The 16,279-nt window shown below is 33.6% G+C and overlaps 2 protein-coding genes across 5 annotated transcripts; one reads left to right on the top strand and one right to left on the bottom strand.

Annotated features, from left to right (window-relative positions):
- Nucleotides 1–657: 657 nt before the first annotated feature.
- Nucleotides 658–12,494, bottom strand: LOC113522270 (DNA-directed RNA polymerase III subunit RPC4). Of its 4 annotated transcripts, none has more exons than XM_052896412.1 (7): nt 12,160–12,493; nt 11,931–12,055; nt 10,300–10,406; nt 9,467–9,599; nt 8,352–8,441; nt 3,134–3,243; nt 658–2,246 (listed from the first exon to the last, which is right to left on the bottom strand). In XM_052896412.1, the coding sequence occupies exons 1-7, from the start codon at nt 12,324–12,326 to the stop codon at nt 1,992–1,994; spliced, it is 987 nt and encodes a 328-aa protein (XP_052752372.1). In that variant the 5' UTR covers nt 12,327–12,493; the 3' UTR covers nt 658–1,991. The 4 variants fall into 4 exon arrangements, with proteins under 4 accessions (XP_052752372.1, XP_052752373.1, XP_052752374.1 ...); XM_052896414.1 differs by having other exon boundaries at nt 1,987–2,257; nt 12,160–12,494; XM_052896413.1 differs by lacking the exon at nt 8,352–8,441 and having other exon boundaries at nt 659–2,246; nt 12,160–12,492.
- A 254-nt stretch (nt 12,495–12,748) lies between these two features.
- Nucleotides 12,749–16,245, top strand: LOC113522283 (uncharacterized). The gene is made up of 4 exons (XM_026907963.3): nt 12,749–12,993; nt 13,078–13,323; nt 13,699–13,845; nt 15,166–16,245. Exons 1-4 carry the CDS (start codon nt 12,906–12,908, stop codon nt 15,222–15,224), a joined length of 540 nt encoding a protein of 179 aa, XP_026763764.1. The 5' UTR covers nt 12,749–12,905; the 3' UTR covers nt 15,225–16,245.
- The last annotated feature ends 34 nt before the right edge of the window (nt 16,246–16,279 follow it).

Below are 16,279 nucleotides of genomic sequence, written 5' to 3'. Positions count from 1 at the left end.
GCAATTGTGAGTAGCTTTGACGTGGTCTAGTGTTTTGAGTAGTCATGCTCACTAAAATGTCCAGACTTGTGGCGGCGTGGTGGGCCGGGTCATTGGGCTCCCTAAAATATGGTCGAGCGCAGTGATGGCTGGCTCATCCGTCATACTCGTGAACGGGTGCTGCTTGTAGGGACTGGTCTGCTCTAATCACTATGACTGATTTCCTCTTATTAATTGTTTAACCAGTTGGTTATGTATTCAATTTTTTTTTCTTTTTGAGTATTTAATTGAATTAGTGCTAATTGGTGGTTTGTATTCACACAATTAAACTTAAAAATGTAAAATAATAATAAAATTATTTAAAAGAGCATCACGCAAGTTTCTTGCTCGTTCTTCTTGTGATGAGACAGCTTTCCGAACGAGCGGTAAATTAAAAAAAATGTAATGACTTTTCAAAAGTGCTTCAATGTAAGTTTATTTGAATAAATGATTTCTATTCTATTCTATTCTATTCTAAATTAATAATTTCAGACATTACCTGGTAATATTCTAACCAATTGTGTCAATTTGTGTGATATCGAATTGAAAGTTTAATTTTAAAAATAGTTTTTCCATACAACTTAAAATAGTAAACGAGCGACGGCCCACCTGATGGAAAGTGGTAACCGTCGCCTATAAACATGAGCAGTACCATGGACATAATAGAGTATACTGTTTCGCCCATGATACCCCCCATGCGTTGCCATTCCTGAGGACTCAGGTGTTATTCCTCTGTACCTAGTAATTTTACGCCATATCCCACCCTTCAAACCGAAACACAGCTATGCAAACACAACTGCTTCACGGTTGAAACACGAATGGGACAGAGGTACCCAAGCAATCGATTTTTGTACAAAGTCTCCCTCTGGTGTTTTTTCCATGCAACTTAGAATAGTAAACAAGCTGACGGCTCACCTGATGGAAAGTGGTAACCGTCGGCTATACACATGAGCAATAGGTTTAGAGAAATAGCGCTTCGGAATTGATGCCATTGGTAATATACCAAAATTTAATGGAGACTGTGATAGGATCCCCTTCAATACAACAATGCTCAGTGAAATAGGGGCATAGACAAGAGACATGAGTACCCTCAAACAGTTGGCTTGATTTTATCACGTTTTTAAGGCAACAAGAAAGTAGACAGAAGAAAATCTTTGACATAACTTTTAGTCCGTTCGTAATAAAGCCTAATATTGTTTACTATAGAAAATAACATATACTGTACAAGTGCATGGTAGGGACTATATAACTGTAAAAGCTTTTTCAACGCGTTCAGCCCCGATTGTGTATTTAAAAATATTTGAAAAATATACTATAAATATATATTGACTTTTTTTTATTAGTATTTCCTTTTGTCGGTGGAACTAATTCATGCATTCTATTCCAAGCCATATCTTTGACCTCCCTATATGACATGACACCTAACATAAAAGTCTATGGTATCTATATTAATTACCTTTTCCGATTCCGTCTGCTAGAATGCAATAATAAAGAATTTATAATTAGGTAATAAGACAAGCGTACATACTACTACATACGTACATTCTATTTTTTTTTTTAATCTTTTATCTTGCTTGATAATATCACACTAATTTCTTGGTCTTAAAATAAATAAGAAAACCCTGGTGGTCCAACCAGAATACCGAGGGGGGAAAGGGATTGCTAGTAATGGGGGGTCTAACTGACCCATTGCTAGCACTACACCCTATCAGGTCGACCTCCACGCGGTTCCCCCTGGAAACCATGGTGGGTAATTCTCGTGGAATTCATCACGATGGGCTAACTGACCTGCTTTCATCGTCACCCATCATCCCTCACTGGTATACCGTTACCTGCCAGCGTATACCGTTAGCGCGGGCGGGGTTACCATTTCATTATCACCCATTAAAAAAACCAGAATACCTGCCCAGCAGTGAGCTATTTTAGGGAAACACTTAAGCTTAATTGTCTCAACCGAGAGTCGAACCTCTTATTTATTGCTTGGCTTGATATAGATACCAGATATTTTTATTATTATTGCATTTAAATGTAAGAACAGTTAGCCCTAATCCACTAGTGTTGGTAATTCTATAAATGAATATACCGGTAATAACTATACCGGTATATTTATTATATACCGGTTTTTCCTCTTTGCTCTCCCCCGTGGAAGTAGACGGCTGATCTGTCTGCTTCCGTCGCGGCGCATCATCTTCCATGCTACCTCCCCGCCCTGGCAAGGTATCTGGCAACTGGAATATAACTGGTTTTAAGACATTTATTTCTCTAAAGATTTATACATAAATCACTTAAAGGAGAAATTTAAAACTATGAACATGCACTTAATACTCGTATCTTCTGTTAACGTGCGTAATTTATCAAACATCAACTAATAACAATGTGAAACTACCTTCATTTTATAAAAATTACACGATACAATGCGATTCAATACATATACCGAACATATCAATTAAAATGCATCGGATCTATTCTGAACTTGCTTACACGAGGAGTCTCTCTTTTTAGAGACAGAAATTAAATGACTGATTTGATTAAATGACTGAGAAATTAAATTTCGCGACTGACTCTTGGCCACAGCAGAATATCAGTGTTTTGCTCTTTTAAGGGCAAAGCAATAAATTGAGCTGTGACCATTTTGTGTTACTATGGCACACGCATGAAAGAATGGTAACAAAGGAGATTGTTAGATTATATATTTTGTTTTTGTATTTTTTTTTATTTGTGCTTTTTTATTCTTTTGTCTCTTTTGCTGTGTATTACGTGTATGTTTTTTTTTTATTGTAATTTGTGTGCTGTAAGTAATGTAAATAAATTATCTATCTATCTATCTAAATGGTATACCTGTATGTGATATTGTCACACTTTGTCCACGTACCTGGGATTTTTGTATGCAACTTAGCGGTGATCGTCGCCTATAGATAAGAACAGTACCATGTACATAACAGAGTGTACTGTTTCGCCCAAAATACCCTCTATGCGTTGCAATTCCTGAGAACCCAGGTGTTATGTCTCTGTACTCTGTAAATTCACTGCCAAATCCCGTTCGGCAGATTCTAGATCACGCTGACTTCCACAAGATCACACCTAGTTCAGTAAAACAAAGTGATATTGCCAATACCTGTAGCAATATAAGCGTTGGCTGATCACTCTTCAGTAAATTCACCACGTCTGTATTTTCGAATACCTCCTGCTTTATATCTACAAATGGTTTTTTGTCTTCGATAGCCACTGGAAATTTAAAATTCTTTGTAAAATTCCTAATTGTATAGTTTTTTCGCCCCACCCTATTATTAACATATATTTTACGCATACCCTCTAATTTTTTTACTTTCAAGTCAAAACAATTATAAATAAGATTTTAAGAAAGCGGGACCACAATAACCCGTGTCGACTTACATTGATACATGTCAATACTTGCTCTCTAAGGATGACGCGACCTAACATGTCGATATGTAGAACATGCATTGTTTTTAATCAGTGACAGACCAGTGAAATTACGCAGTACTAAATAGGGGTATATTTTTGAGATGTGATGTAAAACTGGTTCAAAACCTAATTCTAATGGACAAGTTCTAGCAGTTTTATTTTAGAATATCCGTAAAGTGAATTAAACTGTCAATGAGACCCCGCATCACACTATTCGAATTGGGAAAAGGCGCGTATTCCTACTAAATCTTTGCCTAATTGTGTGAAGAAACTTGTAAACTTATATCGAATTTGGAGGGACTTGCAAAGAAACACAATACCTATTTAAGCAGCGCCGTCAAGACTTTGTAAATAATTTAGATAAATTTGTTTGATATTGCACACGCCGATGCTCTTCAATTAAAAATAAATGAGGATAAAATGTTTTTACAGGGTCAAAAAGAGCCAGGCCGACCTGACCACTTAGCAGGAGTGGATGAAAAATTAACTGTTAGAGAGGAAAGAGCGCGCCTCAGAACTATTGAAGAAGAAAAACAACGTACAAAATATTTGTCTGAGCCGACTCTTTGAACATCATCTTATGTACCATTACAAGACGTCTGATCTTGTCAATCTAATGAAAACTTAGATTTACAAGAGATGATTTAGACGTACCGAATCTTGTCGAGAAAACGCAACCCAACAAAACACCTCTGCGGAAAGATTTCATTACTCCAAAATTAGTAGTAGCGCTGGATAGGCGTCAACACCTATTGTTCATATATTTGGATAGGATCAAGCACTTGGATATAATATTGATGATTGTCCGATAAATAAACCTTCTATCTAAAGAATTCACACAGAAAAACGGAAAGAGCGCCCTGAAGTCATTAAAATTTATTTCATTCATGGTTGACCAGAAGTTGTGACTGTTCTTTGGGACGGCAAGCTTTTGCCTGTATTAAATGCTTGTAAATCAAAAGAAGAATGTTTTCCTATAGTTATTTCTTATGAAAACAAAGAACAACTTATTGCTGTGCCAAGATTAGAAAGATCCACAGGATGTGAACAAGCGCAGACAGTTTGGAACGCGATTGTAGACTGGAATTTAGAAGATAAAGTTGCATTTCTTTATTATAATTCTACTGCTTCAAATACAGGTCGTATTAACGGTGCCTATGTACTAACAATAACTGAACCGCTTATTTTTGCTTGTCCACCTTTATGAATTGGTTTTAAAAGGTGTATTTGGAGCAAAAATTAGCCAAGTAACTACAAGCTCTAATATTTCACTCTTTAAAAAGTTAAAATACAGAATTATAGAGAAAAACTTACATAGCACCTGACTGACTCCGAAATTGCCAACTTGCTAGAGTTTTACCGAACTGAGCTGACAAAAGAAATAATCAGAGATAATTATAGAGAGTTAATAGAACTTTGCAGATATTTTTAGGTGGAGATATGGAGAAATAATTTAAGATCTGATCAGGTGCCATGCACCAAGCTTGATGGATAGCGAGAACAATTGATTCCCTGAAAATAGCGTTACTTAGTGCTCGGTGCAAGATCACATGCAAAGACAAGGCTGCATTGTTTGACGTTTGCTTGTTCATTGTAACATCCAACATTAAACCACGGCGCCAATGGACTTCAGCAATAAAAGCAGCTTACCAAGATTTGTGCTTTTTGAAATCAACGAAGTCTTACGAGAAAACTGAAAAAATGCTCTCAAAAGCAGCCTTGCAGAAGATAACTCAGCGTTTGTGGTATTTAACTGACGAAGTTTCTATATTATCACTGTCTGACGATAAGGTGGACAAACTAAAGTTAAAATGGTTGATTATAATTTAACCAAAGAAGAAATAACTTAAGAAAAACGATACATCCCATCAAAAGAAGAACTTTGCGGTTCATTGTATGGTACGTTTATTAACACGTTGAGCGCCACGCGTATTTCTACAGCAATCCCGTTCAGGCCACGCGCGCCGCTTCGAAGCGCTGGTACTGCAGGAGCTGGTGTTTCCTATCGTAGTAGAAGGTAGTTTACGTTTGGAACGTGATTTCTATAGGCATTCATTGAACACGTTACGCACCAAGTCTGTTTTGTTTTCTGTAATTCCGTAAAATAGTGTAAAATTTTATAGTTCTCATGTTACACGCTGTCAGACACCGATGGCTGACGCGGCCTAAACGGAAAGTCTAGTGTCAGCCACCGATGGCTGACATGGCGCTCAACGTGTTAAAGAACATTGACATGAATAGTTATAGAAGTTTTTACCTACGTTTTCTGTAAAAGTACATTTTTCTACTAAAAGTACTCTTATTTTGTTTCAGAAAAAAAACATCCCCGATTTCATTTCAGTAAAAGTCCTTGTTCAATCACTTTAAAATTGAAGACATGAATGTTCTACTTTGTGATCAAATAGTATTTCGTTCCAAGAAGCTAGAAAGATTCAGCACGAAACGATGTAGACGAAAGGGTGTTTAAGTTGATACAAAACTCATGGATTAATCACAGTTGAGGAGGAACAAAAACAATATTTGTAACGTTGCGTACATGAACACTGGAAAATTTGTCCTGACTGAAAAAAAAACAAATGTTCAAAAGAAAATTTGAACAATAACATTATTTATTAATGTAAATGAGTAAATAATATGCTATTCGGTTGTAATGGAGTTTTAATTAAGAAATAAAAACTAAATTCTTAATTCTTCATATAGTCAGAGTCAGAACAAATCACGTCAAAAGTTTGGCGTCAAGTCGGTACGGGTTATCACTGTCCAGTCGTAATAATATTTATTGTTTGAGTCAATAAGGTCAAACGGAATAAAAATAGAGGGTACGCGCACTTGATTTAGCAAAAAAAATTGTCCCTCTATCTTGGGACACCCTAATATAGGCCTCTGACACGGCTCTCTCTGTCTATCCCGCAAAATACTTGCTATGTAAATAAACAAACAAATAAACAGATATCTCACTAATAAAATTGTAACAAGACATTGTATCGAAGAGATAATTGAGAAAAAAATATTATATTTATATTATTATATTTTTGAGGATTTTTAATAAGAGCAATAGAATTTAAAACAATATTTTTAGAAACTTTGTCTGTCTGTCTGTATGTGCATCAAATTAGATGCGACTTTTATGGTTGTATTGGTGAAACTTAAAAACTGGTTATGTTCCATCTTGATGCGTACTATACAAGTGATCTATTTCCCTGGTTTTCCTATTTCTGAAATCCCTGTGTACGTGTGTATAAGAGCAGAAAAATAAGTTCTGTCCGTCCGTTTTTCTGTTTATATGGGCATTATGCAAAAAGTACTGCACCAAATTGGATACAATTTTCACAGTTGTGTTCCAAAATTAAAAACTAGTGTATGTTTTACCTTGAAATGACGTTTAGAGGCAGTGTATTGCATTGATTTTAGTAGCAAAAGCTAATAAATTAAAACTTAACAACCTAAATGAAATCCCATTTAGCTATCAATTACTATAATATTCTATCTATATGAACCCATAGACAAGTTGCAAACGAATCTATCGACAATACGTTTTTTGTTGGTTACAAAAAATAAAACACGCCGGATATTATAGTCTCGTTTTACTTCATGTATGTGGTAACGAAAACGTATCAATCGATAGAGTCGTTTACCATTTGTTTAGGGGGTCTGGATAGATATAAGAACAGCGACAGCGGTTAACAATGAATGGGAGATATTCAATAACGAAAGCTATAAGCTATTATAATAATTAATATTTATAAAAAAATATTTATAAAAAAAAATAACATTAAGCCATATAAGATATTTCGACCACACAATAAATGCATCGAAATTTCTGTAAAAAATGTTCTTGGAGCAACACTGATGGGAGAGGCCATTTTAGATTTTATTAAAAATAAAATAAAAGAAAAAACAATACCAAAGACAAAGAGTAAAAAAGTGTTGCCATTCTTGGGCCTTATAATTATAAAGCACATATTAAAATATAAAATTGTTATTTTTTTAGAAACCCCTCCCATCTGATTGCGCCAAGTTATCTGGTTCTGATGTAGCTGCTCCGACCGACCGGGCAGAATAATCTGCACGGCACCTCGGGAACTGCGCAACTGTAAAGTCCACTTGAGCAGTACTGAGTCGACATACGATTTGTAACTTTATTACAATTAAATAAGGTGAGATGCACGATATAAATCTATTAGTTTTTTTTTGTAAGATGATAATGGAATGGTAACATTTTAATGCTATAGTTTTTTTTTTAAAAGATGACAATGGAATGGTAACTCCGCCTGTGTTAACGGTATGTATACGCTGGCGGAACACTAGTGATAGATGACAGATGAGAATGAAAAGGCAGGTAAGGCAATTAGCCCATCGTGATGAATACACCTGGCATTCAGCAAAATTGTTTCCAGGAGAGACCACGTGGAAGTCGACCTGACAGGGTATATTGCTAGCTGGTAGATGACTTGGGTCGTTATTCACGCGGACAAGCAGTCGTATTGCTAGTAATATGTCAGGTCAGGTCAACCGCCACGTGGTCCCTCCCTGGAATTCATCGTGCTGAATTCAACCGTGAGGCAGTTGTGTTTGCATGGCTGTGTTTCGGTTTGAAGGGTGGGATATGGCGTGAATATACAGGGTACAGAGGAATAACATCTGAGTCCTCAGGAATGGCAACGCATTGAGGGTATCATGGGCGAAACAGTATACTCTGTTATGTCCATGGTACTGCTCATGTCTATAAGCGACGGTTACCACTTTCCATCAGGTGGGCCGTCAGCTTGTTTACCATTCTAAGTTGTATAAAAAAAAAACTTTATAGTAAGTTTGTATTGGAAGGATACAGTTTGAAATAATGTTGATAAATTCAAACTACATTGTCGACTCAGTGTAATCAAGATGGACAGTAAATTGATGCATCTTACTGGCGCAGTCTACATCGTCTCCAGGCTCGCTCTTGATCGCCACCTCCTGTTTTACCTTCACAGTTGACTTCGTCTGGTTTTGCAACCAGCCTATAATATGAGAAACTGACTTTGTAGTATTTTTCCAAACTACAGATAAGTGATATCAGTTTTTTATTTATTTATATTTAACTATAACATTTGAGTCAATTGGTACACATGTATGCCTGTAACTATGAATAAACTGTAAGTTTATCTTATATTGGGTATGCTGGAAGAAATCTCTTTTAGAGATAAATTCCCTTGTGCATTATATTATTTAATTATTACTCTAATAAAATGTCTTTTTGTGTACAATAAAGAACAAAAAATTAATTAATATTTTTATCAAACAAGAATGAAAAGTTTTCAGTACCTGTATAAAAGATTCTTTATTCTGTACTTAAAATTAAATTAGTTAAAAAAAATGCTTACCTATTTACATTAAGGGGGCATCCATTAATTACGTGAGCTCAGAATAGGGGGGGGGTCTAATGAATTCTCACCAAATCTCATTTAAACCGGGGGGGGGGGGGGGGGATAATCAAAAATCTCACGTCAACTTCAAAAAATATAAAATATTAAAGATATTACTAAAATATTAAAGATAAACGTAGACGTTTCCAGTGATTGTCTTCCTGCACTACTAGAAATCCCAGATGATATGTGTTCAATTATTTCGATTGAAAAAATACACGAGTCTCCATGGATTGAGTAAAAATTTAAAAGAAAGTGTTTTTATGTTTTTACTTTGAATTTTATTTAATTTAAATAAATTAATTATAGTATACCTCAACGATTTATTATTTTCCCGAATAATAAATATAAATTAAGGTTGAAATATTTTTTGCGTCAATCTCACGTAAGGGGAGGGGAGGTCAAGGCAAATCTCACTAAATCTCACCTAGGGGGGGGGGGGGGGGGAGGAGTCTAAACTGATCGAAAAAGAACTCACGTAATTAATGGATGCCCCCTAAGATACATTTTAGTTAACTCTAGACACACCACTCCCTATACTTCTTAATCTTAAACGATACGAAATTGATGAGTATTTAGAATTAAAACATATCACCAATAAAATAAATAGCTATGAATACCTCCATCACCCATAGGTAGTTTGACCGGTGCATCTTTCTCAATGACTCGTTTGAAGTCCACACTCGAGTCATCATCGTAATTACTATCCCCCACCACTGACTTTATCTTCTGCTCTTCTAATTCTTTATCAATCTAAAAAAAAAAAAAGGTAAATAAAATTAAATAAATATAAAACAAAAAATTGTAATATGTATTTTGTATTTTAGCCAATTACAGTTATTAATACTATAATTTTTATTTGAGAAAAACATTTTACATGAGTAATATATAAATAATTCATACATTCATTTAAAAAAAACTTCTGCACAAGAACATGAAGACAAATATTAAAATTAATTCTTTTAAGGTAATTTGCATTTAAGCTAAATGCAATTACCCACCTTTTTTTTATTAAACCAGTTTGAAAATGTTAGCACAAAAAACATTTAAAGGTATATTATTTATGTAATGTAGGTAATTTATGTAACTTTTCCTTGTTGCCAATAAATGTTTTCTTTCTTTCTTTCTATATTACATCAGTATCAAAAAGATTTGTTATCCACAAACATACTTACTTGAATTCATGTTTAAAAAATTTATACTGTACAGAAAACATTGTAGTTGAAAGTTAACCAAAAATAAATATTTTGAACTACTCCCTTAAGTAAAATGCACTTTCTCAAACTTTGCTTTTGGCGGATGCACTCTGTACCATGTCATATGAACAGAAAAAAAAACTTTGAAATACAAGTTTACATATACAGTACAGTTTTAACTGGTTAAATTTTTCTATAATCATATTTTACAAATAAAATTTTAATTTATAAAGTTAATAAATACTTTTCATACATACTTTAATGACATCCTTCACCCTTATGGTGGGTTTCTGTAATGCAGCAGCAGGCTCCGACTCCCTGCCATATGATGTGCGGTTATAGTGCCTCTCAGAACTGCCCAAACCTAGTCATAACAAATGTTACATTGTAATGTTCATATAAGAACCTTTACAGTGCACATGACTCCATGATAGACTGAGTAGATGGACACTACTACTACACTGGAGAAAATAGTGGAATAGATACGAGAAAGAAAAGGAAGTGAGGTCAACCAAACAAACACTGGGTAGACATGATAGCTCATGCTATCTAAAACTTAAATAAGTACATTAAAAAGTCATGGAATGTTATGTTGAAGTAGAATAAACAGAATAGAATAAATTATTTTATTTATATCTGGTAGATATGTTGATGTATTTTAAATTAGTGAAAAGAGCTCAATCTAAAAAAGAGAGACTTTGTACAAGTCTTTTGCTTGGGCCCTCTGGCCCATTAATGTTTCTACCGTGAAGCAGTTCTATTTGCATGACTGTGTTTGCATGGCTGTGTTTGCATTGCTGTGTTTGAATGACTATGTTTGCATGGCTGTGTTTCGGTTTGAAGGGTGGGATATGGCAGTGAATTTACTGTGTACAGAGGAATAACACCTGAGTCCTCAGGAATGGCAACGCATGTGGGGTATCATGGGCGAAACAGTATACTCTGTTATGTCCATGTTACTGCTCATGTCTATAGGTAACGGTTACCACTTTCCATCAGGTGTGCCATTAGCTTGTTTGCCATTCTAAGTTGCAAAAAAAATTAGAAAATTAAATTTCTACATTTAACTAGGACTAAGTGTTCAGTGTTGTGCATAGTTGTTTACATTCAATGTTTAGCTTCTAATAACTTTTTTAATAATGTGCCATTATACTTATGATATCTACTAAATAGACATTAGAATTGATTCTGATCGCACATCAGAATTTCAGTTACTTTAAACCTATCTAAAATAAAATTTGATATCACATCAAAGTCTTTATTGTAAAAAACAATATGAACTAATTTTCTAATAGATTTAAGTCTAAATTATTATAATTTTAGTCTATGATAGTCAATAAAAGGGTAATTTGAATAAAGTGTCATATTTAAATATTAGGTTAAGACATAAATTTAACCATGTGGCACCTCTGCATCAGCCCCAATGGCTACCTAAACCAGAGTTAAAATAGTTAGATAAACAAATATAATGTTTATCTTTGAAACACACAAACTTATTATTATAAATATACATCATCTTAATTACACAATAAAATGCTCTTCAGTTTTACCTATATAAAAATTAAAGATTATCTGTAAGAGATTGCCCTAGCGATAAGACTGCCTCTTGTACCTTTATGCATATATTTCAATCTGTATTTATGTTACTGTATTTCTCTTGAGTTATTTAATTGTAATTGTATTTTTTTTTTGTTTCTGGTGCAACAAAGAGTTAAATAAATAATAAATAAATAAAACAAAACATAATTAACATAATCATTATAAAGTATTTTCCACAACTAATTCATGTTATATTTTGACAACTTTAAGAATCAGGTTAGTAGTTTCAAAGATAATTTAATAATCATAAATACACAAATGTTAGTTCTTTATATTAATAGAATATTACCTTCTGAGAACACCCCTCCTGACTTTATTATATTAGGACCGTTCCTAAAATTTTTCCGATCATTTTTACGATCTCTTCGCCCTTTGTCGTCTTTCTTGGGATCTCTTGATATATTTAAAGTAGGCCTACAAATTTTAAGGTTTTGTTATCGGCATTGTGTTTTTCATTCATAAAAATGGAAAATTGACAAAATGTTATCATGTTTTCAGAAATTTTAGTAACTACTCACCCTTTATTTTTATTCCTCGTTACATTTAAATTCGGAGTAAATACTTTTTTGTTTGGTTTATTCGCTCCAAGTGTGAGATCGCGAGGTGCTTTGAAGGAAGGTAATCTTTGTAAAGGGTCGGTATCCAAGCCATTATATTTCATAGATTTATCTTCTGGATTGGACATATTTTAATTTTTCTCCTTTTTGAACTTATAGATTTCTTTACAAAAAATATGAAAAATAAAAAGTTAGTACATTAATGTACAACAATACACATATTATAAAGTATTTGTTGATTATTTTGTTCACAGATTAGAGACATTTTGTTTCATTGAACTTTAGATTTAACTAAAATGACATTAGAATGATCTTGATTGACATAAGTTTTTGCTAATTGTAAACCATCAGATAAGTAACTTCTAAGAATAAGAAATTCCTTGTTCTTACAGTAACCCCGGATGTACCACTATCCATTTGTAAAAGAAGACGGTGAAACTTCATCTCTGTCTATAAACAAAAATCGTAAACAATAAAATCTAATCTACCAATTAAGCCTAGAAAGAGAATAATATCCTCAGTCTATAATTGAAGTTTCAGCATTTTTAGTATGACAGATTTCTATATGCCAAATTTAAAAAAGAGTTGACCGTTCTCTTCAAACGTTTATATTTTTCTATTGTAACTGTTTATATGAATTGCCTCAAGAAACATCTTAATAGATTAATTATATTGCTTTTGGATTCTAAAAAAAATACTTATTAATAATGGCTGAATCTCTGTTTGATATATTTGGTGATCACTTAACAAGGCAGACTATGAAAAATGTTTCGCGCCAACCTATAGCAAACATTGGTAAATATATATAATATTTGTATATCGCTACAATTTGTTATTGGGTATGTACATATTTAACATATAAAAATATTATTTTTGTAGAAAATATGGGGAAGACTGTATCAACTGGTCCGATTAAACCAAATGAGCCTTTAAAAAAGGGAGACGCAAAGAAGTCATTTCTTTCAAATGCTGGTAAAGCTCTTCAAAGCACTCCAGCAAGGAAAGCATTTACACCACGAGCTGTGAATGTGGGTTCTCTCATATACAATGATGCCAGAGCAGAAACTAAAAATAAAGAATGGAATACTGAAGAGTTGGAGTTTACAAAACCTTCAAAGAAATATGGTGGGTACATGAAAAATCCTCAAAGATTCTTTTTAATGTCTCTTTCAATTAGTGTGTAGCCTTAAGTTTCTCATGTGTTTTTATTTTTTAGAACTGGTATTATTATTGAGAAATTAATTTTATTTTTTACAATATAGTTCAAATGTATCAATACCAACAAAAACTTGTATGTAAAAGAGAATACATACTCGTTTCACGGAAATCTCACTATTAGATTAGTTTGTTCATATTCATGACAGTTATCCATATTTATCATAAGATATATATATCTGCCACACCTGGTTCCCATTAGAGTAGGCAGAAACAGTGTTTATGTTAAATTTTTATACATAAAACCTTCTACAAAGTAATTGTAAATATAACTGCCTGTTACAGATTCTTACCCTAGGGATCTATTTGGTTATCTTCAAGTACCAGAACCACCGATTCTGAGGCAGTTCTCCCCACCCACCACTCCACCACCAACTATAGCTCAGCATAATGTTGAATTTGATTGTTCTTATGAGGACGAGTTCTTTAAAGGTAATTTGTTTTATGTCAATCTAAGTTTTACCCATTACACATGTAAATTATGATCAACAGTTTGTTATATTTTATACAAAACATGGCCTGCATGCATAATAAATTGTATTTAAATCTCTTTAACATACGAGGTCTGTCCGGAAAGTTCGTATAAAAGTGTTCTGGAATGCGAGAAAGAGGAGTGGGGAGGCCAGGTAAGCGCAGGACCCCTTCCTTATGTCCCTAACAATGCTTCAGTTCTGGTCTGACCGCCGTGCGGTGCGAACTGGCTTGTCACGCCATCTGTGAAGTTACCTCTTAACGAAACCCCGTCGGCATGGAGCCCGCTTCCGTTGAAGAGCAGCGCGTCGTAATCAAGTTTCTCTCGAAACTCGGCAAGAATGGCCGTGAAATTTTTGCCGATCTAATTCGATAAGACATCCGGGGAACCACGAACAAAAAAATCAAGAAAATCCCGCTCAAATGTCAAGACAATGTTGATTGTTTTTTTCGATGTTCGGGGGATTGTCCATCAAGAATTCGTCCCTCCAGGCCAGACAGTTGATGGAAAATTCTACGTCGATGTGCTCAGACGCCTCAAAGCTCGTGTGGCACGAGTTCGTCCAGAATTGGCGCGAGAGGGGCGTTGGATTCTTCACCACGACAATGCCCCTGCCCACACCTCTCTTGTTGTCCGTGAGTTTTTGAGTAAAAATTCCATTACGGTGACCGAACACCCCCCTATTCGCCGGATTTGGCCCCGTGTGACTTCTTCTTGTTCCCAAAAACCAAATTGGTACTTCGGGGGCGGCATTTGGGGGACATAAATGAGATAAAAAAGCTACGACGGGGCAGCTGAGAAACCTACAACCAGAGGACTTTCAAGGAGCCTTCTCACAGTGGAAACGGCGTTGGCACAAGTGCATTATGTCACAGGGGGAGTACTTTGAAGGGGATAAAATTGATTTACCTGAATAATTGTAAAATAAAATTTTTAAAAAACTTTTATACGTACTTTCCGGACAAACCTCGTAATGTGATTGAGTAATAACTTCCAAAATTATAGACAAAGTAAAACATTATGTTCTGTAAGTTAAATATAGAATAAAATCAAATAAATATACATAAAGTTCTTTTCTGTTAGAAAAGAGTAATTGTTGTATTCCCTGTAGTTTCTTCTAAACAAAATAATCTATAGTAGATTCATAATTAAAATATATTGATGAATGATCTTTTATGGGTCTCGATGACTAATATAATAATAATTTTTATGGGTACTTAAAGTTTATATTGAATTTGATTTAAATATAAATAATACATATAACATTATTTATTCTACAGATGAGTTTTCAAATGACAGCATCCCGAATGAAGATCTTGGTCTCCCTGATTTATATTAAAAAGAGTTCAACTCATTTATCCATTGTCTAAAATCTAATTTATGTACTTTATATTGACTTTATCAATTTTCTGTAATTATTGGATAAAAAAAATATAAACACATTTTAGATTTTGTATTGTTTGTGAGAAATTTAATATTTAGTTACATCGTTTAGAAGTACAAACAGTAAGTTTTGGCAATAATTACTATAATTATTACAGCAATGACCTAAAGTTAAAACCTGGAAATATAACTATTAAAGATCTTCTAAGTAAATTGTGATGCACAGAAATTGATTTTATAATATGAAAATAAATTAATTCAAATCAATTCAATGCCATAAATATAAATGTTCACTATAACATAATGACAAATTTTTATTAATTAATAGTGTTGACCATATTGTGTATAGGACACAAGGGACATTTTCATATGAGTATTAGCAAACACCACTTTATTATTAATTCATTCACCACCTACAGATAGTGAGTGCAGCCTCTTTTTTAATTAAAGAGGCAGATTTCAAGAGTTTAGTTTTTTTAAATTTGAATAAAACAAGAAACACTAAAATTGGAATACTGCTATATTATATTTATATTGCTATAAAAACAGGTTTTTAAGGAATTTTTATTTTTTATTAATTTCTATTTTAATAAGAACATGTTTCATCATCTTACAGAAAATTTTAGGTTCAAAACTTCAGAATTAGGTTTTGTCATAGACCTCTTTGCTCTAATTGATAATTAAGTCCAATTAATATGTATGTTAATTACGTAAGCATGTAATATTTATCACAATAAATATTACACATGTTATGGGTAACAGCATTTTTTCTATTTATTGCCAGAGTTTGTAGAAGACATTGACAAAATCTGTAAGGACAATAAGTGCTAGCACTATTAAAGCAAGAATTTACAATATAATTGTTTTGTATACCTTATAGATATATTATTATAAGTATGAATGATTTATCTCCACATATTGACTTCAATATTCCTGGATATTACTAAATTATAAGCAAAGATTTTCATGGTCTTTTATAGTTGCATAACCATGTCCGCCTTTTCGTTTGTG

Source organism: Galleria mellonella, unplaced genomic scaffold (genome assembly GCF_026898425.1).
Source record: "Galleria mellonella isolate WM207_F2 unplaced genomic scaffold, CSIRO_AGI_GalMel_v1 utg32260, whole genome shotgun sequence".
NCBI lineage: Eukaryota > Metazoa > Arthropoda > Insecta > Lepidoptera > Pyralidae > Galleria > Galleria mellonella.
The sequence above is the reverse complement of the archived record's forward strand: the minus strand, read 5'-3'. Positions and strand labels throughout refer to the sequence as shown.